Consider the following 26,856-nt stretch of genomic DNA (forward strand, 5'->3'; position numbering starts at 1 on the left):
ACAATAATTACCACCGATATACGCTGTAGTCTACCTTGCAAGAACATAACCCAAGTGGGCATTCTCTTCTATTGTGTATCTCTTCAACATTTTCAGAAAGTTGGTTTAAATCTTTGATATCAGGCTATGCTGGCTCTCAAATTATCACAAAATATGTTGGCAACAGGTTGAGAAATTGTAAGCATAAAATATTGAATCCTCTAAGCGGTTGGTGAAGAGCTGAACAATATTCCATTATGTCCTAATCAGTACTAATAGTGCAGGATAATCTATTTTGCAAACAAACCGTTAGGCCTAAATGGTGAAATGTTATAAATACTGGCAATCACGAAAGTCGCCAGAGAATTCAAACGATGATTATAAACGGCGTTAGTTCTAGAGTGGCTTTAAGTTTTGTTATTCTTGCTGAATGTTTTACCAATCTCGTATTATAAGTCAGTGCTACAGAAGTACTCAACGAGAAAGCCAGCCACTCCAATCGCTAGCAGAAAGAAAGGCAGAATATAAGAAGATCTATTCAACGTGCAGAGCTAACCCATTGTATATCTTCATTTGGATATAGACAGGCTAAGTTAGTTTCCAGAAATTGGCGCTGGGTGGTAGCTTGCAACTTTTACAATAAAGTTATATAAATTTCTTTGATTTACGATGATTTAGCTGGTGTATGAAATTGATTTCAAGAAACCCTCAACCATTTCCAGACGATTTCACGGAACTCTATCAAATCAGTGTGTCATAACAAGCTGGAGTGTCTCTACTGGGAGTTTTTACCTGTTGATTAGTAATAGTATCGGATGATAAATATTCATTGTTGTCGTCTGCGTTTACCTGAGTGGAGAATATACAGGTGCATTGTGGGATATGGCAGAGTGATTCACACACAAGGAAAATGGCCGTTATTACTACAAGCTAGTTGACATTATTGTGACGCTACCTGGATATTGTGAAACATTAATTAAAGGTGTGCATTCAAAATGGATTATCAAGGAGAACGGAATATATTATCATGGACTGGATTTTTATGCTTAATGGGTATGTATTCGATAAATCTGAATAGTGTAATATTTTGTTGACAAGTTTTTGGCTTATCATCTTCGACACAGCACAGTGAGCTCATTTGAATTCCAATGGCTTTGACTTTGGCCTAGATAACTAGCGAGTTGTCTCTAAATAGCGAAGTATTTTATACGAGTCTTTTTCTAAGTTAATAACTTTCCTGGATTTTGGTATTTGTATATATCATGCTTGATCATGGTATAAATTGTTGATTGGTATCCCTTTTTGGTAATTGAGATATAAAAGGAATTGTTGTGTGTGTGACAAAGTAGGACAAATGGCTTCGTTGTAGAAGACACTAAGAGGAAGACACTCATATTATTACTGTTTGGTACAGAATGTTCTCTGATCATCGGAATTTCACTGCCCTTTCCTAAATAGTTTGAGGTTGTAAGGGTCTTAATAATACAGATATATTTATATTTATTGTAAACAAGAAAACTCATTTATTAGGTGTGTATTTAAATGGGATTGGTTTGAGTTTTGTATAGGCCTATGATTCAAATAGGATGTTATGGCATAGTTTAACAAAACACTACTCAAAATAACTCAACATTTGAAGTTGTTTTGACATTTTAGAAATTGATTTTAATGCACTTAACTTAAACAATGTATCTTTTGATAGTGAATTTTTTTTAAAACTCATGTCTAAGCTTGAGGGGTGGTTTGTTATAGAATTAAATGAGTCTTTTGATCAGGCTGTATAATCAGCTAGGCTATCAAATATTATGCATCCTATTCGACTGAAACAATATGTCAAAATTAAAAAAGGCATCAATGATAGTTGACATGAATTAATATAAGAACAAAATAAAGTGAGATATTCTTTCATAATTAGAAACTCACTTAATCAGAAATAGACATATTTTACCTTGAGGTCCAGTTTCGTAAAGTAGGAAATATTTGGAGTGTTGTATTTGTGGGCTTCAAACTTATTAATTGATGAATACCCTTGTTTAGCAATATGCATTCAATAATGATTTTTTTTCCAATACGGTGTAAAAAAAAATTGTCATATGAAGTCCACATGAGTGAGTAAGAAATGACACATTTCATATGAATTTCTGACCCACTGTTATCAGTGATAATTAGGCTTGATTGACCTCATTAATCATGTTACATAAACATAAACTAGATAAGTAATCTAAAAGTGTATGGATAATCCTTCAATTCCCCCCCCCCCCCTCTTTATAAAAATGTCATATTTCTTAAATTGCTGAGTAATAATTATTGAAAATGTTTCACTTAAATAGATGGAACATATAAAAAAAAAAATAGTGCTACAGATTAGTGGAGTTGTATTGATCTACTATGTATTAAAAGATTTAGAACTGTCAAATTTGTCTTTAATGGTTTTTCATATATAGTATGGTTTCTTGAATTAGATTTATCTTCCTTTGAATCAATATGTCAAGATCCCTTTTATAAAAATTTGTAGTCTAGTGAATGATCTAGATATTGCACTTACAAATGTACTGAAAGTGAGGAGATTAACTTACGACTTTTATTTCCCTTGAAATTCTGCATGCAGCACAAATTTTTGTTTGTTATACAACTTATTTGTACTTTTGAAATACTTTATATTTAGATCATATAAAATATTTTTGTTTTTCAGCACTTATTGTGTCAGTTAACTGTGGAGAAATCAACACTTTTCCAAATAAACAAGGATTATTAAATGGTCCTTTAGATATAACTTGCTCATATAACTTAAAACAAGGTGAAATATTGGATTCAGTGACTATTTTTCGGCAAAAATCAGGTGATGTTAGTGGTTATAAAAACATAGTGAGATTTACACCGTCTGGTACAAATTACTATTCAGATGGAGAGGATTTGAGGGACCGAAGTGCTTTGTCATTACAAAATAATGTGGCAACTTTAGCTATAACTAGTGTTAAATGTGTGGATGAAGCACAATATCGTTGTGTCCTTAGTTTCTTCACAAATACTAGTCTCATTGCAGGGGATGACAAAATAATGCCAGGTGGATTGACTGTCCAAGGTGAGTGGATATTTAGTTTGTTACATTTATTTCATCAGTTCATGATTGGATTTAAAAATATATGTGGTCTATTAAGAAAAACTAGCTTTGAGACCCAAAATTAAATAATATTTTAAATGTAAACAAAGTCAATAATGAATTAAATTTAACTTATCATCCATTCTTAGTATTTTTAGTCAGAATTCTGAAGTTCTGTCCTCCAACAAAAATCCAAAATAAGAACTGTGTGATTTTCAGTTTGTTTTGCAGAATTATTTTTTTTTTTTTTGCGTATTTGAAGTGAAATTGATTTAACTGTACTCTTTTAGGAGGACCACAAAAACCAAGTCAGTTGAATCAGTCTCCAACTGACGTAGCTTCTGAATATGAATCAGTAACATTTACTTGTGTAGCTGAAATTGGGAAGTCTCCAAAAGGAGCTATCAAATGGGAGAAAGTCATGGCAGACAACAGTAAAGAAATTATTTCTGAATCTGTGACCAACGTAGAATCAGAAACAAAAGATTCCTGTACAAAGACAATGACATCAAAATTAGTGTTGAATGTAACACAAGCTGATAATGGGAAAAAAATCCAATGTAGCACCACACATCAAAATCTCCAGGATCCCAACCACTTTCGTATTACCAACAGCCTAATTGTTAATTGTAAGTGTGTGGAAAGTATTACAAACATTGTCACTTCTAAAGCATCAAAAATGTAAAAGAAATAAAACAATTATCTAAACTCATTGCCCAATACCAAATAAAAATGTTTTATTCTTTTTTAAGTACTTAGTATACCATTGCTTATTTTGATCAAATGTGAAATTTTGAGCAGACTGACACTGAATGAATTCTATTTATTTTTTATCAACTATTTAAATGAAATTCTAATTTTCCAGATCCTGTTAACCAACCAAATGTATACCAAACTCCAAACAAGCCAGCACAAGTTGAAGGAGATAGAGTAGTGTTGACATGCACAGCAAACTCAGTTCCAGCAGCAACTTACAAATGGCACCATATAGAATCTAATGTTACTTATGATGCTAATAGTAATGGTGAAAAGGTCTTTTTGAACATTCAATTGTCAGATATTGGAACGTATCGTTGTGATGCGATGAATACCTATCAAAACCAAACCTTCACAGCTAGTAAAAGTGTATTAGTTCAAGTCGGTAAGTTTCTCTGTGATGTGGTTTCTTAAGATAATCAAGATTTTGGCCATGATCAGTAGGCATTATGATTATATATTGTGTCAGTGAAAAATGTGGTTTTTGCCAGATAATCGCAGAGAAGCATGATGTAAACACAATTCAAAAAAGTAGTATACTCTCTGATAGAAATGCTCAGAAACAGCAATATTTTGAAAAAGCACTGTGGGGGTTTGTGATGAAAATTCTTGATTGCAAAAGAGGACATCATTTCACTTTACCTCCGTGTAATGTAGCATTTTCTGATAGAACCCTTCTTAACCTCATCTTTTATTTAGATGCTGTTACAACAACCGATAGAAGTACAATAAACGGTACTTAAAAACAAACAGTACTTATGTTGATTGCAATTAATATATAGTATTGCTTTTGATTCGTTTTGTATTTTGTGATTTATTGATATATTTTTATGTTATTAACTAACTAATGTCTTCCGTCTCTAACTTATGTCTTCTGTCTCTCACATATTATCAATCTTTTGGTCTCCTTGGTTTCAGTTTTATGTGTTGAGTGAATTTTTTAAATTTGTTACCACAGGCTCTATACTATATCTATACTCTTCTTAGTACTACTATTGACATTAATTTTGATTTTCCACTTTTTTTTCAAAAATGTTTTTTGCTCAAAAAACAATTACACCAAAATCTAGAGAAATGTGTCCCTTATCGTATCTGTTTTAACTATAGAAATCCAGCCGTTAATTTTTAAACTCCAAAACAATTTAAAAAGTTTACATAAAAGTTGTTATGCTAATTGGAAGCTTATTGAAAACTACTGTATGTATTTATGTAAAATAAATGCCTAATTGTAGAGAATTATGTCCCCCATATGTATGCTAAATGTTTCAACTAATAATATCAAGCCATTGTAAAGCCGAATACCAAAACAAGGTCAAACTGCTTAATTAACAATTAGTACTCTCTGTTTTTAATTAAACATTAAAAAAAAATAAAATTTTATTAAGTATATACATAGAGACGTAAATAGCATATTATAGAAATATTTTCTGGTGTAATTTAAGATGATTTTGATATTGAAAATTTTGCATACTGCCCCTTTAATTGAAGATAGATTACTTAATTTGAAGTATTACATATGATCTACTTTGGATCAAATTGTTATCACTTCCAATTATATTGCATCTTGCCATTAGTATGTTAAACACTGTCATATTATTCAGATTGAAGAAAAATCTTGGCCCCTTTCCTGAATTTTTTTTGGTCACAATTGGATCGTATCAGAGGCAATATTATTAATAAAAACTTCAACCCGGTGTATAATTATTAATATATGTAATAATATACTAAGCATGATTAACAACAATTATTTAATTATTAATTTGCATGTTTTTCCTCCCTCAGAGAAACAAACTACACCTAGCCCAACCTCATCCCCTGGTACTAGTTCCTCTAAGCCTGGTGGTGCCACACAGCCAAGTACTGGTGGAAACGGTAAGGATTTACTAAACCATTAATAACTTTCATGGTAAAAATTTGTATGAAGAGGCGGTGAATATTCAAAGGATTATCAAATCAAATTTGCCTCACTTCAGAACAAACCAGGCACTATCAATAAAGGCCACGTTCATCCACAAGGTTCCAGCACAAGATGTATTGTTATCCATTCCCTAGCATGGCCATATATTTATTAGATTTGCATACTCACAATTATAATGTTAAATATACAGAATGCTTCATCTTAGCAAATGTGTCACTTATACATTAATACATGTTGCTTAAACATTTTTAGTTCAAAAGCAGTTAAATTTTCCAAATGTTTGTGTGAATTTGTTTGATTTTTAAATGCAAAAATAATTCTGTTCAGCTTTTTTTTAATTTAACAAAAATATTGAAGTATTGAGTTCATTAATCCTTATTACTTTCTACACTTTTACAAATTGAATAATTTTTATTGTTTTTTCACTTTAGATGATAATGAAACTTTGATAATTATAATTGTGTGTGTAGTGGTTGGTTTGCTGATAATTGCTGGTATTATTCTGTTCATTATCTGCAGAAAAAAGAGACAAGAAAAGATTAAGTCTCAGAAAATTGAAAGTATGTATTTTGTATATAAGAAAAAATCTTACTTTTTTTTTACTTCTATTTATATTTGCACTCTGCTAAGGTAGTATTTCCTGTGCCTGAAATTACAATGAATTATAAAATTAAATAAAATGTAGATATAAACTAAAACTGCATAAATTAACTATCTTTTACTATTTTTTCAGCTCCATCAGAAAAACCATACAAGTAAGTATATTTTATTATATCGTGGGTGACCGCTTGCAACCTCGTATAACAAAGTATGACGCGGAATTACTTTTTGAGAAAAAACGCACAAAACTATTTGTACACGTATTTTGTTAAAATCTTTATTGATATGTTTTTTACCGCTATACGTGGTTTTCATTCTTGGAAAATATGAACTTCGTATAACAATTCGCGATCTCCGGCCTATTGAACCAAAAACTCGTATAATAATACAGTATACGAGGTTTTTCATTTTCATCTGCAGAAAAGGAACATTGAACCTCGTATAATAAAATATTTTACGAGGTTTTAAATCTGACTGTATATATATGTGTTATTTAATTAGCGCTTTTTGAGTTATTTTTAATCAAGCTAAGAATACAAAGATTTGATCACAAGATCAAAAATGACCAAATAGGCATATACAAGGTTTCAAGCGGTCACCCACGCTATATAATTTGTATTTTTTGCCTAAAAATGATAATATGTTGGATATTTATATTTTCTGTGAATGGTACTTTAGTGTTAAAATAAGAATAACTATATAAATGTTATGAGTATTTTAAGTATAAATATGTGTAATGAAAAAGATAGTCTTAATAATAGCGTATATTCAAAAACAGGTACTGGGTAAGGGTATCTTCTGTGTTTAAAACAGTAATCATTTGATTAAATGTGCCATTCAAAGATTTAATTCAGATTAAAATTTGAGCAAGTTTTGGCATCACTTGAGTAATAAAAACAGAAAAAAAAAAAGTTTATGTCCTATATCAGGGTTGGATTAGTATCTCTGTAAAAATAATACAGAGTTGTTTCTTTTTGAAAAGGAGAATGAAAATTGACTACACATGAAATGAAAATATTTTTTTTTGTATTTTCAGTAACAATCCAGCTATCAATAGATATGCCTCAAGACAACCTGATTTAGTCAGTGATGAAAAGAAATTATATGCCAATCAACAATTACATCCATATAATAATCCAAATAGTTCTTATAACAATAATCCTTATGATTATAATCCCAATACAGTGAGTTATAGCTGATTTTTATTCTTTTTAACTCACTCATATTTAATGAACATCAATATATATATATTGTACCACTTGTCTTTTCAATACCTTGCTCTCTTATCCATTGTTGTGGATTCTCGTTTTTCAAACCAAAGGAGAATACTTATGCAAAGTTCATCAAAAGGTTTTCATCCAGGTTGAATATATTTGAATACAAGTGTTGATCAACTTACTAAGCATAAATTCAACAGCAACACATATATAAGAAATGATGATGCACTGTACTTACAAAGACCAAATTAACCCTTTTGTTCTTTTTTCGCTATTAAGTGTTCCCCCTATCTAGCACACAAGTTTTTTGACTCTTTGGACTGTAGCCTTTTACCTAGCTACGAGTTATCTCTTGTGAGGATCAAGTAATTTTTTACAATAGTGCTATCATGTGGATGTATTCCATGATTTGAGTGTCTAGATTATATCAAAAGATTTATGCTTTGATTACTGATGTATAAATAGTAAATTTCAATTATAGTTAACCTTTTTCTACTTTTCAGTCATTTGATAAAAGAAGTGAAGACTTTTCATCATATGGAGACATAAATTTTGATGATCGACCGAGAAGTCGTAAACCTGTTGCGTTGTCAGATGCAGATTATGCAGATATTTCTATGCCTCGAGTTTAAGTTTATAAATGGAAGTACCTGGAAAGCATTTATTACCAACTCTTTGCATAGGTAGACACTTTTATCAAGTCATAGAAAAATATGAGGTTCTTTTTTACAACAAAATTTGTGACCTCTAAATTCCTCTGTGTTTAAACATAATTAATTGGAAACAAACACACTCTACTACATGAAAAACAATTATCGAGTGTTTTTGTGTCCGTATGAAAAAGAAGATACTGGTTTATATTTCTGTGCTAAAAAGGCTCACAAAGAGACAAAACTGTTGGGTTTAAGACACACCATTTTAATTGTGAAAGGACGCAGGAAAACAATTTTGGAAGTTTGGAACGCGATATAGTGCTGTGTATATGAACTATATGTGTTTCTGTGTTTTTTGTATTGATATATTGTGAATGACTGTCTTATGTGTTTCATGTGTTATTTTGTATATCTTACATGTGGATTATTAAAATTTGGATTAATAGACAGATAGCAATACCAATTTTAACAGCAGCAGATAAAATGTTGAAAAACAGATCTGTGTGAGATTCAGGCTTCATTTCTTTCAGATTATTATTAGCTCGTTGAAACGTTAAATCTAGCCATTAATAACATGACTTCAACCAATTTTATAAAGATATATGACTGTGTTTTTTAATACTTTGTTGAAATTTTGTTAAAAAAAATAATATATTAAATAAATATCAAATTAATATTTGTAAATAATCTGGAATTTTTTAAATTCTTGGGCCTGTCAATAATGTATAATATATTAACTATTTGGCAATTCATTCTATCAACAAGAGACCAGTTATATTTAAACTTAATGAAAAATATTTTATGAAAAAAATTTTGTTTGTGGTCTAATGACAATAATTTTTGATAAGGAAGCTATATAGGTGTACCTGGGGTACATCTTTGTCAAAATAGGTCATAATGATCAAATATCAAATGTTGTACATATATATATATGTTATTATAAATATCATTAAACCTTTATCATATCAAACTGGTATATCTATCATATCACTTATCACTTTGTCCTATTTGACACATATCATATTTTATATCTGCTCCTTGCACTTATTAATTTTTTAAAGTAATTATTTAAGAGCAAGACAGGTTTATCTTTGCTACAAGGAATGACTGAACAGTAAGTTGTTATACAAAATTATTTATTCTAACTATTAATTTTTGTTTTCTACATTTATATGGATTTGGTTACTTAATTACACAAACTTATGTGCCATTAATAATTTGATTTAGAACTCATTGCATACTTATTCCTTTGAAATATCAAAATAACAGATTACATTATTGTACTTTAAAATCTCAATAAAATGCAACAGCAAATTCGATCATAGCTCAATTATATATATTTATGTACAATTGCTCATCACTTATTTTTGATTACTAATAAATAATTGATAAGACCAGGTAAACAAATTAAGATAATAACCGTTGAAGAAATTTGATATAATTTCAGTTTATGGCATAAAATTGCTGTAATTATTTCTTTTTTTCTCTAAATTTTTTTATTTCATTATTTTGTAAAAAAAATTTTTTAGATTTTTTTTTGATAACTCTATTTCATATCTGTTATAATTATAGAAAATTGTATATTCATATATTATATTTGTACATACATACATTCGAATTTTGTATATTTTGCTTCAAATTTATTCTTTTTATTTAGTTTAATAAATTTTCTGGACATCTTAATTCAATAATAGTCTCTTTACAAAATATATCAATTAAGAAATAAAATCACACATATATATCATTTTTAGAAACCTGAATATATATATTATCAAATTTTTTCTACAGAAAATGTATTGGAATTCACTTCGAAATTTACTTCGAAATTTGTCAAATGTAATAAGTAGGGGAGATGATTTTGCTCTTTAAAACATCAAAATCTGCATCTGTTTGAATCTATTCCAGAAGAAAATAACTGAAAATAACTGAGCCTACGTATCAGTCAGCCAGTTGGACTTTACCAATCCTAAATTTAAGATATAGTACCCCAAATTCATATGCATTGATTTAAGATCATTAATGAGGGTTATACACTGAAAGTGATTGTCAAGAGGATTCAAAACTTTTTGTGTTACATACATGACACTCATATCATCAATTTGCATCATTCCATTTTTCAGTCAAACGTTTTTGGTACTTGCCATTTAACTAAATGTCACTATTGCAAAAGCTGTTAATATGGATATATTATAAGGACCTTTGCAATGGTGACATCATAAAACGCATGGTTTAAGTGGAACTGCAAGACCCACAGACGTCTTAACTAAAAATTAGAATAGTGCAAACCAATAATATCAGTGTTTCTGAAACACATACAATTTGTTAGAAAACCTCTTTATAATCCCTTCAATTAAAAATTTCACAATGCCACATGGAAATTTTTTTCATTGCTTTTGCCAAAGACAATAAATTGTATCTTTTAGAACTAGGAATAATGTTTTTCTGATCTCAAAAACAAAGTGGTTTGTTGAGATGTTGAAATATAGCTTCATTTTTTATTCTATGGAATCATAATTCATTTGAAATTTGCCATCTGAATTGAATAGGCAATTTTATAACATAATTATATGGTGCACAGTTTGAATCAATTCCCTCCAACCAAACAAGTGCCTGAAAGTTTGTCCAACTACTATTACACCCTTTTTTTTTACTGAGGAATGTAAGATTCTATTTTAACAGTTATTTTCTTATGTCCACATCATGGTAACAAAAATGTTTTTAGCTTGTCAATTTAATTTAGATACTGATACCTTACAAATCACATTGTTTGTTCAAGACAATTTCAAATAATTTGAAATAAAGGCAAACACATTGGGGAAAAAATATGTATTCAATTCCAAATAATCTGTTTAAAATAAAGATTTGTATATTAAAATGTTAGTAAATAAATAGTTAAGAGAGAATTATATATTTTGTTAAGAATTATAAATATATTTTATTAATGTGAAGCAGCTATTTTAGCTGTATGAGATAGTATCTAGATGGACAAACAAATCAACAATCTTAATTTCATGGCAGTTTCTAAGACATTTTCTTTTTGTTTTCCTCAACTTTCTTAGCTCATTGCATGAATATTAATCACTTTACATTATGTTCAAATAAATTGATTTTATGTAAGTTAACATTGTGAATGGAGTGTAGCTGCTCGTTAACCTGAAGGTCCAGGGTCTTAAGTGTCCCAGCATCTGCAAGGGTGGAGGATATCTTGGTTTCCCACTGTCATTGATGAGGGCCGGAGGGGCTGCCATGGAAAGTGTCTTGTCGTTCAAATGGGACAAAAAATAGAGGCCCTACAGGCTGTGCACATTAAGATCCATCAACAGCACGGAATCTAACAGGGTAGCCAAGTACCTAATATAGTTCATCACATTTAACATAAATGGCATTTATATAGGTCTGAAAAACACAAAGTGTTTAGCCTACCCAGTTGCGACACCAGCCTCACTTGACTGGGGGTTCTAGATCTAGACTGGCAGACCGACTTTATTGTGGGGGACTAAAGTAGCTCAAAGGGAAACCTAAATTTGGTCTCTGTCATGGCCCACTTTTGATCTTTAGCGCCTTTCTACCGCCCTTGACCTTGAAATATGTCTAGGCCTATCTAAAGACTTAAAAATTAGCATGATAGTCAATTCTGGATATTGTAAAACCAATATAGGCCTATTTCGTGAGTAATGGACTTATATTAAAAGATAGCTTGCCACGCATACACTACCAGCTGCCAGAAATGATAAAGTCTTAAGTGGCTTAATAATGAATTTTGAAGAAATTCTTAAAATATTTGTAAGTCTAGGCAAAACCTAGAAAACTTTCCAAAATATCATGAACAAGGTCTTACAACTTACACACAATGTCATTAAGTACAAGCAAAATTTGACGTGATTTTAATAAGTCAAGGGCAATAACTCAGAAACCGTTCATCCAAATGTTAACTATTTCGTACCTGACCGAGATATACATACATACCAAGTTTCATCAAGATCGGCTATAAACTGTAGCCTCTATCGTGCCTACAAGAAATGTGAACGGACCGACGGACAGGGGCGACGGCAATATACGCCCGCATGTCTATGTGGCCAAAAATAATACACAAGCTTGTATTTGTAGTGCAGGGATGAACGAACTGTAGACAACAGGACTGCTTTCAGTAGGCTACTGGCCAACTGCGAGTAAACTTACTTTGAGCACCGGAACAAGAGTCTCGTCGGCAGCATGAGATGAGCTCTAGTCAATAGGCAGCGCATGGTATTATAGGCTTGTAAGTTTTGCGCGCGTCTGCAAAAATATACCACGTGTTATCCATATTTGGATATAGTTGACGGGACATAACTCTTACAAATATCACCATTTGTTTTCAACTGACCACAACTAAATATTCATTGTCAATTGCTTGTCCCCCTTTTTGAGTCAGGGGTTTTCAACCTTTTCTTTTCCATTTTCGAGTTCACTGATAGTTTGCTTTACCCCCCTATAAATCAATAAATAGAACAGAACCTTATGCTAGACTATATAGGGTCTCATTACCCCCACCCCTTTCTCCCAAAAAAAGTAAAAGTTTAAATCAGCACTCACCCCCTGTCCAAGTATGAAAACCCCTAGTGTACTAAACTGGTATCAAGCTTAGGGCAATGAAATGTGCTGGAAAAGCTAGTAGAGAATTGTAATAAATTCTTAAATTAACTAATAATGGAAATTATTCAAAAGTCCACTCATTTCATTTTATGTGAAGATTAGATTAGTCATGTTCTGATTAGGCTTTAACAGTTGGGTTACTTGGGGATTTTATAATATTCATTCAAAAGCACACTTTTTTAAACATATTATCAAATAGGCAATATAATGTTCTGATTCGGAAGTTTCAATCAAAAAACATGCAAAAGATATCTAACTCCTCTATATTTGAGTGACTACATCATTTGAATGCATTTAACAACCACAGAATCAACAATCCATTTAACTTTAAATCCATATAAATTAATACTTGTAGAAATGTTTCTAAACAGTTGAAATAATAACTTGTATAACGGTCGTACAAAAATATTCATATACATCCAGCAACTCTTCATTTGAAGTAAAAAAAAAAAAATCAATTTGGCTTGATTATATGAAACAAAGTAAAATTGTCTTCCTATGTCTCAAAACATTCATAGATGATGGGCATGCCCATCCTCGTCTGGCTATATTTTAACCCTTAAGGTGCATTTATACAGAGCGCGAACGTGAACGCGAACGCGGTTTTTCGTCATGGAATGGTTTCATCATTTTATAGAGGGACCGTTCAAATAGAATGCGAACGCGAACAAATATTTGTTCGCGCGGTCGACTGCCGAGATTGCCCCAAGAGCGAATTTTTCAGAAAGTCGCGGCGGATTTCTTGCTATCAACCAATCAGCTTGTACCACCTCCCTTGCATCATTTCCTAAAATAGAAACTTGTGCACATGGCTTTTCCAATTTGCTTGTAGGGTACAAACAATGGATAAAACGGAAGTTTTGATTTTAGAAGTTGAAAAGAATCCAGTTTTGTTTGACAAAGCTGAAAAAAACTTACAAAGAGACAGTAAAAAAGAAAGATATTTGGAAGGGAATCGGAGAGATGATTCCAAAATGACCATATGACCAAATTTTAACAACAAAAGAGGCGATCCGCATTGAAAGCCGTCGACGGTTTTCCGCGTTCGTGTTCGCGCTCTATTTGAATGACTGAACTGATGGAAAGTCGCGTTCGCGGTCGCGCCGGTCACGTTCGTGCTCTGTATAAATGCACCTTGAGAAGGAACTTATGTTTAGAAAATTTAAACAGAACATGAAAATGTTGTTACAATATGTTTCAGGTTCTGTTTTAATATTATTATATTTCTCTACTATTGATGTATTGAGCACTACATGTATTTTAACAAGTGAAAATATTTTGTTTTTGAACTGATGTATAGTCTAATATTTTTCAGGTTCCGTTTTAATATTCCTAAAGTTGAATATAGATATTTTTGCACATCTAGATCCTATCCAAAATATAAACACAACCATTCTTCTTTATGCTTAGGTAGTTAAAGTAATAATAAACATGATTTAACTTTAATCTGTATAGCTTCTGTTAATATTTAATTTATCTATTTAAATAATGGGTTCACTTGCTCGTGTTTGTATTTGGAACCCACCACGATGAGCACAAATAACATTATCAATATAAAATTTAACTAATTGGAGAGGTTGTAAAATACTTGAGCACATTCTATAACTTGTTATAAATAATTCGGCTAAAATTTATCTTTTAATATTACCCCTGCCATGAAATAGATATGGACATTCAATAATCCTTGACAGAGATATGGTAATTATCTAAATCTTTTCTTGATATTTGAGAAGGTGCTCCACTCATCAAATCTTTGCCTTCACTTGACTTAGGAAAAGCGATTACATCTCGGATATTTTTTGTCTTGCATATTAAGGACATCAAGCGATCAAAACCAAGAGCAATACCACCATGTGGTGGACAACCAGATGCCAATGCCTCCAATAAATGCTGAAATTCTGTTGAATCTTCTTTCAGGATTTCATCCAAAACAAATTTCTGTAATTCAGAATTATGGATTCTCATTGAACCACCTCCAATTTCTACACCATTCACAACCAAATCATAATGTTGACCCTTAGCCTTTAATGGATCAGTCTTCAACAACTCTTTATCCTTCTCAACTGGAGCAGTGAATGGGTGATGTGAAGAATCTAACCCACTTCCATCTTCCTTAGGGCAAAACAATGGAAAGTCATAAATCCAGAGGAACTGATACACATCTAAATCACGTACAACTACATCTCGGGATTCTAAGAGATCTGCCATCAGTAATCTTATCTTTCCCAAGACTGCATGAGGTTGGTATTCTTGCCCTGATGATATGAAAACAATATCATTTGGTTTGACATCACATTTGTTGCATATACTTGACAAAGCATCAGGGTCTATATGTCTTGTGATTGTGGAAGACCAAGTTTTCATGTCATCATACTTCCCCAATAAAACTGGTAAATTAAACGTTACATCTTTGGATGATTTTATCACATTCTGAATTTGAGAATTTGTGAAGCGGTCAGCAGTTTGAGGAACTACAATTATTTGAATTGAATTTTTGGCACTTGGTTTTGATTTATCAGTTTCAGGTGTGGTTTCAATAAATCTGAACAGCTCAACCTTTTCTTGAAGTACATCAGTGACATCTTGAATCTTGAAATCAAATCTTGCATCAGGCTTATCAGTTCCATACATTGTCATTGCTTCATCATAGGTAAATCTTTGAAATGGAGCTTGAATTTCCTCTAATGGCCATGAATACACAAGCATGTCTTCAATAAGTTTCCGGACTTTTTCTTGATCTGTGAAGGACATTTCAATATCAACTTGTGTAAACTCAGGTTGTCGCTCAGGACCCAAACTTTCATCTCGATAACACCGAGCAATTTGGAAATATCGATCGATGCCTCCTGCCATGAGTAGCTGCTTGAACTGCTGTGGACTTTGTGGTAGAGAATAAAATGCTCCAGGTGTTTGAGTAGGCACTACAAATTCTTGAGCACCCCCACTTGTTCTTTTGAATAATGTTGGAGTCTCAACATCCACAAAGTTATGATTGGTGCAAAGAAATTCTCTTATTTTCATAAGCACTTGGGAGCGCATTCTTAAATTTCTCTGCATTGAATTCTTCCGGATATCAAGGTAGCGATGTTGGAGCCGTAACACTTCATTATGTTCTTGGTTATCTTTGACTTCAAATGGCAGTGACTGTTTAGCTGGATTAAGGATCTCTATCTCCTTAGCCAAAACTTCAATTTCACCAGTTTTCATTTCTTTATTCGGACTTACACGGACACGAACTTCTCCTTTCAGCTTAATTACACTCTCAAAATACAGCTTATCGATGATGTCATTCTTTTCAACATATGCTTGAGTAATGCCATGCCAGTCTCTTAATATGTAGAAATTTTTGTTTCTTTGATACTGAAGCCAACCACATAATGTTACCTCTTGACCAATATGTTTTGCACCAAGTTCACCACAAGTATGAGTTCTGTGACTATAACTTGATAATTCACCTTCTTTATTCGCCAGATCCTGGCCAGATGATGCAGACGAATAGGATTTGAAGGGAAAATTCCCCAAACATGTCACCGGGTAATGTTTTTTCAGACATGATTGCGTGAAAAAACTTTGATAGATTTTTGTTGCCCTGGGGGCTGCCATATTGGTTTTCACCGGAAGTGGTAAAATCGTACAATGAACAATATCGCCTTTATTGTCAGCACGACATATCGGACCAATTTAGATAAATCGGCCAAGGAGGGTTACATATAGTTTGATAGATTGTATGACCCCCTAAAAATCAATAAATAGAACGGAAGAACAGTATAGGGTTTCATTTCACATGCAAATAAACAACTCGATCGAAATTGTGTAAAATTACAGAAATCAGTTGAACCACAGAGATCTGACTGTAATCCGCATTAATCTTTTGAGCATTAATGCTTATTTTGAAACACCAGCTGTGCACTTATATACCATTCTGACCACAGAAAACTGTCCTTACGCAAAGCAAAATTGATTATAGTTTTGAGTAACATTCTTTCACTATTTGAGGATGTGATTTGGACAAAGATTTCTTCATTTTCCACGAAGTTTAATGTTTTTTGTCATTTCCACGAAGTTTTTATTTAAAAATTAAAGTGAAACTAATTAATTAAGGCTTGTTTAACCAAGAGCTAGCTAGTTTTTATTTAAAAATTAAGTCAGAAAACTTAATTCATAATTCATAAAAATTTGACATGAATGAAATTCTATGCTTCGGTCAAGATCAATTGATCACATTAAATTGAAGACGAACTGATATATTTATAGAACTCAATGATGTGAATATCATTTTTTGGAACTATCAATCATAAATATAATAATGTTATCAATATGATACTTTTGATATGTAAATATTACATCTATAAATGTGCAAAATGTCTTGAAAACCCACCTAACTTTGAATTAATGCTAAATGAAATTACAAAATATGCATCAATTTTGAAAAATATAAAATACAAAACTAAAAATCAATTAGATTTATAAATGTCTGGAAAACGATACAAAAGTAATAAAATTTTCATAAAGCCTCTAGGATGAAATAAAATTTAATGCAATTATAACTAAATTATTATACCAATATATATATATATATACTATGTACCTTTGTTATTGAATAAACTGACGAACTATTTAAGTTTGCATGAGAGTTGCGTTCGAAACTGTTGACCGCTATTATTCTCCGCGACCACACGCAACTGGTGATTTCTGTGATGTAAGGGAATCTTTAGTTGTTTTCTTTTAGTTACAATTAATAATAACTTTAATAGCCCTTGTCTCTCTGGAGCTAGCTGTTTGAAATGCTTTTAATGTGTTTTCCAGTGGAAAGTGATGAGAGATGAGAGGCTTAACGTTTATTTTACCAGTTGCTATTAAATCTAACGATGTCGGGTAACTGAAATAGAAAACAAAAGTACAAGATATCCCGTGTCTATTTTAAGGAGTCATTGGCAAATCAAACGAATAACCAAAGGCTGTTAAGAATGAAAAGAATATCTTAAACACCAACCTTTAAACGGTCACGTGAAAGAAATTTCGAATTAGAATCCATAGCCAGCATAATTATCAATTGTAGCAAATTCCTAATTTTCAAACTCATTAAGTCTAAATTCAGTATGACCATTTTATCTAATTATTGGAAAAGCATTAAAAGAACAATTAATGAAATAGATAACTATGTCAATCACTAATAAATTAATTATCACGGATAGATATTTCTAAAATAACTTAGATGGATTAATAACGTTATTATATATATAGAAGTATCCATCCATAATAATTGTTTTGAATAATATTATCCGGCATAGAACTCTATTGATATAATCATATCATCAATCCATAACGATGTATCAAATATTTTGATTTCAAATCGAATTGAGATCGAATTTTGATACATATTTGACAAAAGTATCAAGGGGAGAATCCTATAGACAATGACCATCTTATGGGCAATGGAAAGGGTACAGGTTTTAATCTTTTAGGAGAGAACAGCTGCGTTACGATTGATCATAGGAGAATTCAAGTAGATTTCTTGTAGGGTATTGCCGTACTAACCAATTAGCATATCTAAATACTCCTAATAAATCAACTTCATGACAATTCATTCTAACCAGAGAAAGTTGTATTTGACTATCAGTGCCACCAATTCTAACCACTTTACCTCCGGGTCGGGTCACCTGAAGTCAAGTAAAAATCAATTGAATAGTCTCTTTGGTTCATTAGAATAACTTCCATCTGACATGTTAAAAAGGCAATCTAGCAGAAAAACCATCAATGATACCAAAATTATTATTTTCAAAAAGCCCCTTGTTAAGAATTTTATAATTTGTCTTAAATTCATATTCACATTCTTTTGTTTCCGAATAATTCTTTTGTAATCCAAGCAAATGTTCTAAAATAATGTACCTGGACACCAACAATAAACGTCGAATCGACCCCAGTACAATCAAACGTGACATCAGGTTCACCCAAAACAGTTCTGACCTTATCAGCAACAACCTGCGTATCTTTATCTGTTATTTTAAACACATGATCGGCTCCCATTTTCTTTGCGAAATCTAGTCTATAATCATCGATATCTGTTAAATAAAAAACGCAGTTCAAAATTAAGCTGGGAAAGTATATATATATGTTTTTTCAAATGACCATTATACCAGAGCATGACCAATTTTCGGATAACTATTGCTCTTGAACACTTTTGCTAAATGTGCATGGTTTGTCAGGATGTAATTGAATTGAAACTAGAAACTAGTTTACCAGCTATCATTATTGAGGAAGCACCACTATTTCTAGCAACCATCATCACCATCAACCCAATAGGTCCTACAAAAACATTGTAATTCATTATTTACTTAATATTTATAGTTAAAATCAATAATGCACTAATCAATAACACAAATTATAATGTGCGTTATTGCATTTACGTCAACATATTTAATATAACGGAAAACAATTTGATTAGGAGATACCGTACGCTCGTATGTACTGAATGACTGAATACGAACAATGTGATCACGATTCTTTCTGTATAGCGAGTTATCGAATCATTCTGTATAGGCACAACCTTCAAGAACATGGTATGTGAAGTCATAGCTTACCCGCTCCACAAATTAAAATAGTTGAACCTGTTTGTAACTGTGCTCGTCTACAGCTATGTACAGCTACTGAGAGTGGTTCTAACATTGCCCCTTCATCTAATGATACATGATCTGGTAACCTAAAACATACCACGATTTCAAAGACATAAACATTAAAACACAGACATGATTGTTTGGAGCGGCAAGTAATATATCCGAAGGGACAATGGTGTATGGTGTTTAGTTGCAGTGATAGATTTGGTCGGTTGTCAACAGAATATTCGAAACTTACTTAAAACAGAAGTCAGCAGGGTGTTTATAATATTGACAAATATTTCCGTCTACTGGTGGCGTGGCACAGAATTTAACATCAGGACATAGGTTATATCTACCAATTTTACATAATCTACAAGATCTACAAGGTACTCCTGGTTCTATAGCAACTCTATCACCTGTTAATATATATTATCTACATTATCTACAAGATCTAGATTATATTGTAGTACTATAGCCACTATATTACCTGTAAATATATTTAATTTACATTATCTACAAGATCTAGATTATATTATAGTTCTATAGCCACTCTATCACCTGTAAATATATAATCTACATTATCTACAAGATCTAGACTATATTATAGTTCTATAGCCACTCTATCACCTGTTAATATATAGTCTACATTATCTACAAGATCTAGACTATATTATAGTTCTATAGCCACTCTATCACCTGTTAATATATAACCTACATTATATACAAGATCTAGGCTATGTTATAGTTCTATAGCCACTCTATCACCTGTTAATATATAGTCTACATTATCTACAAGATCTAGGCTATGTTATAGTTTTATATCCACTCAATCACAAGTAAATATATAATCTACATTATCTACAAGATCTAGACTATATTATAGTTCTATAGCCACTCTATCACCTGTTAATATATAGTCTACATTATCTACAAGATCTAGACTATATTATAGTTCTATAGCCACTCTATCACCTGTTAATATATAACCTACATTATATACAAGATCTAGGCTATGTTATAGTTCTATAGCCACTCTATCACCTGTAAATATATAATCTACATTATCTATAAGATCTAGACTATGTTATAGTTCTATAGCCACTCTATCACCTGTTAATATATAGTCTACATTATCTACAAGATCTAGGCTATGTTATAGTTTTATATCCACTCAATCACAGGTGAATACACAATCTACATTATCTATAAGATCGAGGCTATATTATAGTTTTATATCCACTCTTATCACCTGTTAATATATAGTCTACATTATCTACAAGATCTAGGCTATATTATAATTTATATCCACTCAATCACAGGTGAATACAAAATCTACATTATCTATGTTATAGTTCTATAGCCACTCTATTACCTGTAAATATATAATCTACATTATCTACAAGATCTAGACTATATTATAGTTCTATAGCCACTCTATCACCTGTAAATATATAATCTACATTATCTACAAGATCTAGACTATGTTATAGTTCTATAGCCACTCTATCACCTGTAAATATATAATCTACATTATCTATAAGATCTAGGCTATATTATAGTTTTATAGTCACTCTATCACATGTAAATACACAATCTATAATTATCTATAAGATCTAGGTTATATTATATTATATGTCCACTCAATCACAAGTAAATATATAATCTACATTATCTACAAGATCTAGGTTATATTATATTATATGTCCACTCAATCACAAGTAAATATATAATCTACATTATTTACATGGTATTGGTTAATTATTATACACCCTCTCCATTATCTACATGGTATTGGCTATTCATTATACCTAATCTACATTATTTACACGGTACCGGCTATTCATTATACACAATCTACATTATCTACCTTTTGGCTATTCATTATACACAATCCACATTATCTACATAGTATTGGCTATTTACAATAAACAATCTACATATTTACATGGTATTGGTTAATTATTATACACCATCTCCAATATACTTATGGTATTGGCTATTCATTATACATAATCTACATTATTTACACGGTACCGGCTGTTCATTATACACAGTCTACATCATCTACCTTTTGGCTATTCATTATACACAATCCACATTATCTACATAGTATTGGCTATTTACAATACACAATCTATATTATTTATAGATTATACGTTGTATTAAATATATCTAGCCATTGCATCCACAATAAATAGATAATCTACATTATTGCAAAGTGTTAAATCTATGTTTGCTACAGGCTTATTCTTAGCCATTATATGACTTTTGAAAACACAATATCCACTTGTTAATTAACACTGTAAGTTTATACACTTAATTATTTCAAAAGGAACTTGTTTAACAAGCGATTTCCTTGTGCAAAATCATCTGAATATGCCAACTGGCTGAAATTAAGATGCCTACCTTCTTTAAGATGAGTGACTTTAGCTCCAACTTTAACCACCACTCCACTGGCTTCATGACCAAGTACCATACGATCAGTGACTACAAATCGGCCACACTTTCCCAAAGACCAATATTTAATATCTGATCCACATAGACCAACTGAACCCATAGATAGTAAGACATCTAGAAACATTGAGACCAGTAAGAACACAGGATATATGGACAAACAAACCACGTTCTAACGATCCGAACCGCAAAACGAATCCCAAAATCCAAACAACATACTGGCAAAACATTGGTGGCAGCTTATGAACTTTACACAAGATGAAGTATATCAATCATAAGCGAGTAAGTATTTCATAATGAAAAGTGGCATTGGGTGTCTAATTGAGTAAGCATTTGGATAGAAAAATTCCCAGTAAAGATATAAGTTATGTTCCATAGAAATTTTAAGGGACCTGACGTCAAAGATAAATAATTCGACGCGAGAATAATATTAACGCACTGGAAATGAGACCTGAAGAAGAGTACTATGGTTTAGTATAGGAACTGGGCGTCAAATATTAATTATAAAAAGTGAATTGGATAGCTTATATCGAGTTATATCGACTGTTAAATGGACTGAATTCTTTCGTTATCGTCTGAGGTGGGTTTCATAAAATGGACCATATGAGACAGTCTAAGAAGTAGTTAACATCTTACCTGTATCTGCTGGTACAGGCACGGCTATATCCTCCTACAAAATAATCAGTATATTTTTGCTTTCCTCTCAAATGATTTTTGTTAAGGGAGATGTTTTATGTGTACCGGCAACACTGATTTGCCCCATTCCAATTTTCAGTCCAAAATCTTTTGTCCTTGCACTTCCACTAAAAACAATGTGCTTTATTATGTCACTATCACAAAAAGCTGCTAAAATATCTGATGGCCTTTGGGTTAGTGACGCTATAAAATAGTTGTTTTAGTGGGGCAGAGCTACGCTCTTTTTAAATGTATAGGCCTATACTATCAAGATATCTTAAACGTTCACTGTCTAAATCACAAAAAAATGTGAAACTTTGCATGGATCTTTAACGTGCACAACATGTAGCACACGAGCCTCGGTTTAATGTCAAAATCGACAGACGGTGCATTACATATTCTAAAAACTCTTAGTAAAAGCAGCCACTTTAACCCGAATCATTGACATGGGGAACTGAGTTGAAAAGGAAACCCTCCTTTTAGCTCCCACTGTGCAGTTATATGCTAACAATTTAATCATGTAGGCTACTTACAAGTCGAAGGTCATTAGCAGCATACAAAACAGCTGCTTTGTTCTTGTTGGTCGCCATTTTGAATTTGATAAAGACAAAGTGTAATCATCACGATTATAGTATGAACGTGTAACAAATTATTGTATTTGGTTATCAATTTGAATACTGTAGTATGTTGTTATCTTTATTACTATAATAGTAGTATATACACAGTTTTGAAGTTGAAGGTTGAAATTAAATGTATTTAATGGTTATAAAGTTATTTTCTGTCACTGTTACAATCAGTCGCACTTCACTGCTTCTGTTTCTTTCTTATATCTTTCTCTGTCTCTGAGCTTTCATCACCTCAGAGTTTCTAATTTTAGCCTGAACTATATTAATTAGTGTTTTTGGCCTGACAACCTTGGTTGTCATTCAGGTTTTAGTTTTCAAACTGCAAGGAAATGGATATTTATGATAATTATTATACGTATATTGAATCTCATTCAATATTATAAGGAATTTGTGGATTTAGTGTTTTGTCAGATATATTCTTTCAATATATTCTGCATATTTGGATTCTCTTGTTTAAGGTATGTTGTCTTTTGTTTACCATAGTTACCTAGGGTCAGCCATCTTGGTTTTTCCTATTGCATAAGTCTATAGTTATCTCAATATATAATTACTTTCACCTACATTTACCCCAGCTTTGCTCTTCATTTTAATATATCTCACACTACAATATCTTTTATATCCTTTCATTTCCAGATCCCAGCTGGTAACTTGTTTCACCCCATCTCATAGATATAAGTTTAGTTAAAACCCCTTTACATAGTAGGTTTATTATATTATTTACATTTGATTACGCTTACTTTATTTGTTCTCAGCAGATTTATGCATAGTTTAGTTATTTTTATATGCTTTATATGATTATGGTTTAGTGGTGCAGATAGTATTTAGTATTTTAGTTAAGAGTAAATAACTATTCTATTTTAATTGTATATATGTTACCTGATTGTAATGCTATTATTATTATATATGTTAATAAACATATGTTAATTAAACCCTTGGTGTGGTCCTTTCATATCCGATCACGCCCCCCCCCCTCCCTCGACAACATTAATTTTAAATTAGTGTGTTTACCTCAGTGATGATACTCAATTGTTATGAGAAAGACGCCTTCTACTGCCAAAAGCAAACGACTTGATCATTCCTGTAAATCCTGCACATTCTTCAATACAAATTTGGAAATTGGGGTAAAAGTTTCTTAAAACCCCCACCCCAAACAATCGAAGTGGAAGCGAGGGAGAAGAACAAAATACTATAAAGCCAGGATTCTTGCCTCTTAATGTATTATCTATAGCTTTTTTATGGATAGGAACTCGTCTTCATACTGGTATAAGTTAACTAGTTCGCCGAAGGAAAGACTTGCTTTGAGGCACTTGCAGTCTACTAGCAAACCTGCCTAATATGACTAATTACAGTATCTTTCATATACTAATTTATTATTTATTTAATCACATCATGTATGTAGACTTACATCTACAGATAAATACCTATCTGCCAAGCACGATGGGTTTCAGCTGAAAATTTGGAAGTCGAAAAATGTCGTCATAAATAAAAATTGAATATTTGTATAACGTGAAAGAAAACAAATGGTACGCTCAAATTGAGCTTATGAGGCTAGGGAGTGTTATCAAATTGGTATTGGTTAAGTTGCGTAGACCATTACACAGCTAAAACCGCTTTTGTGATCATTATGAACAGTCTATAAACAAAAACTAAATTGAAAATTTGTGTATAGTCCGTGAAATTGTTCATCAAAAACCATGATAATATATGCATATGAAATCATGGGATATAAATCACAAATATGAATAATTAGTCAATTTGTTGAGCACTAGTATATAATCACTGAAAATTCAAATCCACAAAGTTTATTGATACCTCCAAACTGTAAGTATTTAGAATTTATACGCTAAAAGTTTATTTTAAAGGAAGAGCAATTTAATTCTACTTATTAATCTTTATATTATGGTTAGATAAAAACATTCCATACATCTGATGAAAACAACAACCCGGCTATTACATCTGATTAGGGTGAGAACACCATAGACACAACTGGGACAAATTGAATAGTACGACATATCTTGTACGCCCCTCAAAATCAGAGTCTCTATCACGATGTTACATTGTCCATACTTATACGTGTCGATCAAGTAGCATTGCACAAGGTCATTATAGTTGCAGTTCTTACAACTACTATACCTTACTTTTAAAAAGAACATTTTCAACAATGAACAGTGGGATAAACTTCTAAATCCCCATTACCACATTATTCTGTATGCAAAACGATGTAATTTCAGAAGAAAATGAAAACAATGGTAGCCATTATTGGAGTTATAATTGTGTCCTGTGTGCTCCATACATCCGGATTGCCTTTGTTCAAAAATATACTAAACGAAAGATCTGTTGAATATGGCGGAGAATCAGGAAATGGATTTAAAAACGAAAGAGCAGTAGGATATGGCGGAGAATCAGGCAATGGATTTCTAAACGAAAGATCTGTTGAATATGGCGGAGAATCAGGAAATGGATTTCAAAACGAAAGAGCAGTAGGATATGGCGGAGAATCAGGCAATGGCTTTCTAAACGAAAGATCTGTTGAATATGGCGGAGAATCAGGAAATGGATTTCAAAACGAAAGAGCAGTAGAATATGGCGGAGAATCAGGCAATGGCTTTCTAAACGAAAGATCTGTTGAATATGGGGGAGAATCAGGAAATGGATTTCAAAACGAAAGAGCAGTAGGATATGGCGGAGAATCAGGCAATGGCTTTCTAAACGAAAGATCTGTTGAATATGGGGGAGAATCAGGAAATAGTTTTTTAAACAAAAGAGCAGTAGAATATGGGGGAGAATCAGGAAATGGCTTTCTAAACGAAAGAGCAATAGAATATGGTGGAGAATCAGGAAATGGTTTTCTAAATGAAAGAGCAGTAGAGTATGGTGGAGAATCAGGAAATGGTTTTCTAAACGAAAGAGCAATAGAATATGGTGGAGAATCAGGAAATGGTTTTCAAAACAAAAGAGCAGTAGAATATGGGGGAGAATCAGGAAATGGTTTTTTAAACGAAAGAGCAGTAGAGTATGGTGGAGAATCAGGAAATGGTTTTCTAAACGAAAGATCTGTACAAAATAGCGGAAAATCAGGAAATGGTTTTCTAAACGAAAGATCAGTACAGCAGGGCGGAAAATCAGGAAATGGTTTTCTAAACGAAAGATCTGTTGAATATGGGGGAGAATCAGGAAATAGTTTTTTAAACAAAAGAGCAGTAGAATATGGGGGAGAATCAGGAAATGGTTTTCTAAACGAAAGAGCAGTAGAATATGGTGGAGAATCAGGAAATGGTTTTCTAAACGAAAGATCGGTTCAATATGGTGGAGAATCTGGAAATGGTTTTCTAAACGAAAGATCGGTTCAATATGGTGGAGAATCAGGAAATGGTTTTCTAAACGAAAGATCTGTTGAATATGGCGGGGAATCAGGAAATGGTTTTCTAAACGAAAGATCTGTTGAATATGGTGGAGAATCAGGAAATGGTTTTCTAAACGAAAGATCTGTTGAATATGGCGGAGAAGCGGGAAATGGGCTGAAATAGGTGTCAAATTACTGTTATTGTTAATTTATTCATTTATATTATTCTAAAGTAAAATATGTTGAAGTATAAATTGAATACTAAATGTTTTCTATTTCACACACGATTGAACTAATTATTTAACTC

At 32.0% G+C, this 26,856-nt stretch overlaps 3 protein-coding genes across 3 annotated transcripts; 2 read left to right on the forward strand and 1 right to left on the reverse strand.

The window, feature by feature from the left end:
- Window positions 1-892: 892 nt before the first annotated feature.
- On the forward strand, window positions 893-8,202 carry LOTGIDRAFT_228656 (hypothetical protein; the record flags this gene model as incomplete). Its single annotated transcript, XM_009057323.1, has 9 exons — window positions 893-1,032; window positions 2,672-3,061; window positions 3,370-3,708; window positions 3,945-4,220; window positions 5,618-5,707; window positions 6,185-6,313; window positions 6,487-6,508; window positions 7,390-7,537; window positions 8,074-8,202. The coding sequence occupies exons 1-9, from the start codon at window positions 975-977 to the stop codon at window positions 8,200-8,202; spliced, it is 1,581 nt and encodes a 526-aa protein (XP_009055571.1). The 5' UTR covers window positions 893-974.
- Window positions 8,203-14,529: 6,327 nt separating this feature from the next.
- On the reverse strand, window positions 14,530-23,100 carry LOTGIDRAFT_177302 (hypothetical protein; the record flags this gene model as incomplete). The annotated part of the gene is made up of 3 exons (XM_009057324.1): window positions 14,530-15,228; window positions 15,283-16,329; window positions 23,071-23,100. 3 exons carry the CDS (start codon window positions 23,098-23,100, stop codon window positions 14,530-14,532), a joined length of 1,776 nt encoding a protein of 591 aa, XP_009055572.1.
- A 2,343-nt stretch (window positions 23,101-25,443) lies between these two features.
- LOTGIDRAFT_153437 (hypothetical protein) lies at window positions 25,444-26,733 on the forward strand (the record flags this gene model as incomplete). Its single annotated transcript, XM_009057325.1, has 1 exon — window positions 25,444-26,733. The coding sequence occupies one exon, from the start codon at window positions 25,444-25,446 to the stop codon at window positions 26,731-26,733; it is 1,290 nt and encodes a 429-aa protein (XP_009055573.1).
- Window positions 26,734-26,856: the final 123 nt, after the last annotated feature.

The sequence above is a fragment of the Lottia gigantea genome (genome assembly GCF_000327385.1).
Source record: "Lottia gigantea unplaced genomic scaffold LOTGIsca_3, whole genome shotgun sequence".
Classification (NCBI taxonomy): domain Eukaryota; kingdom Metazoa; phylum Mollusca; class Gastropoda; family Lottiidae; genus Lottia; species Lottia gigantea.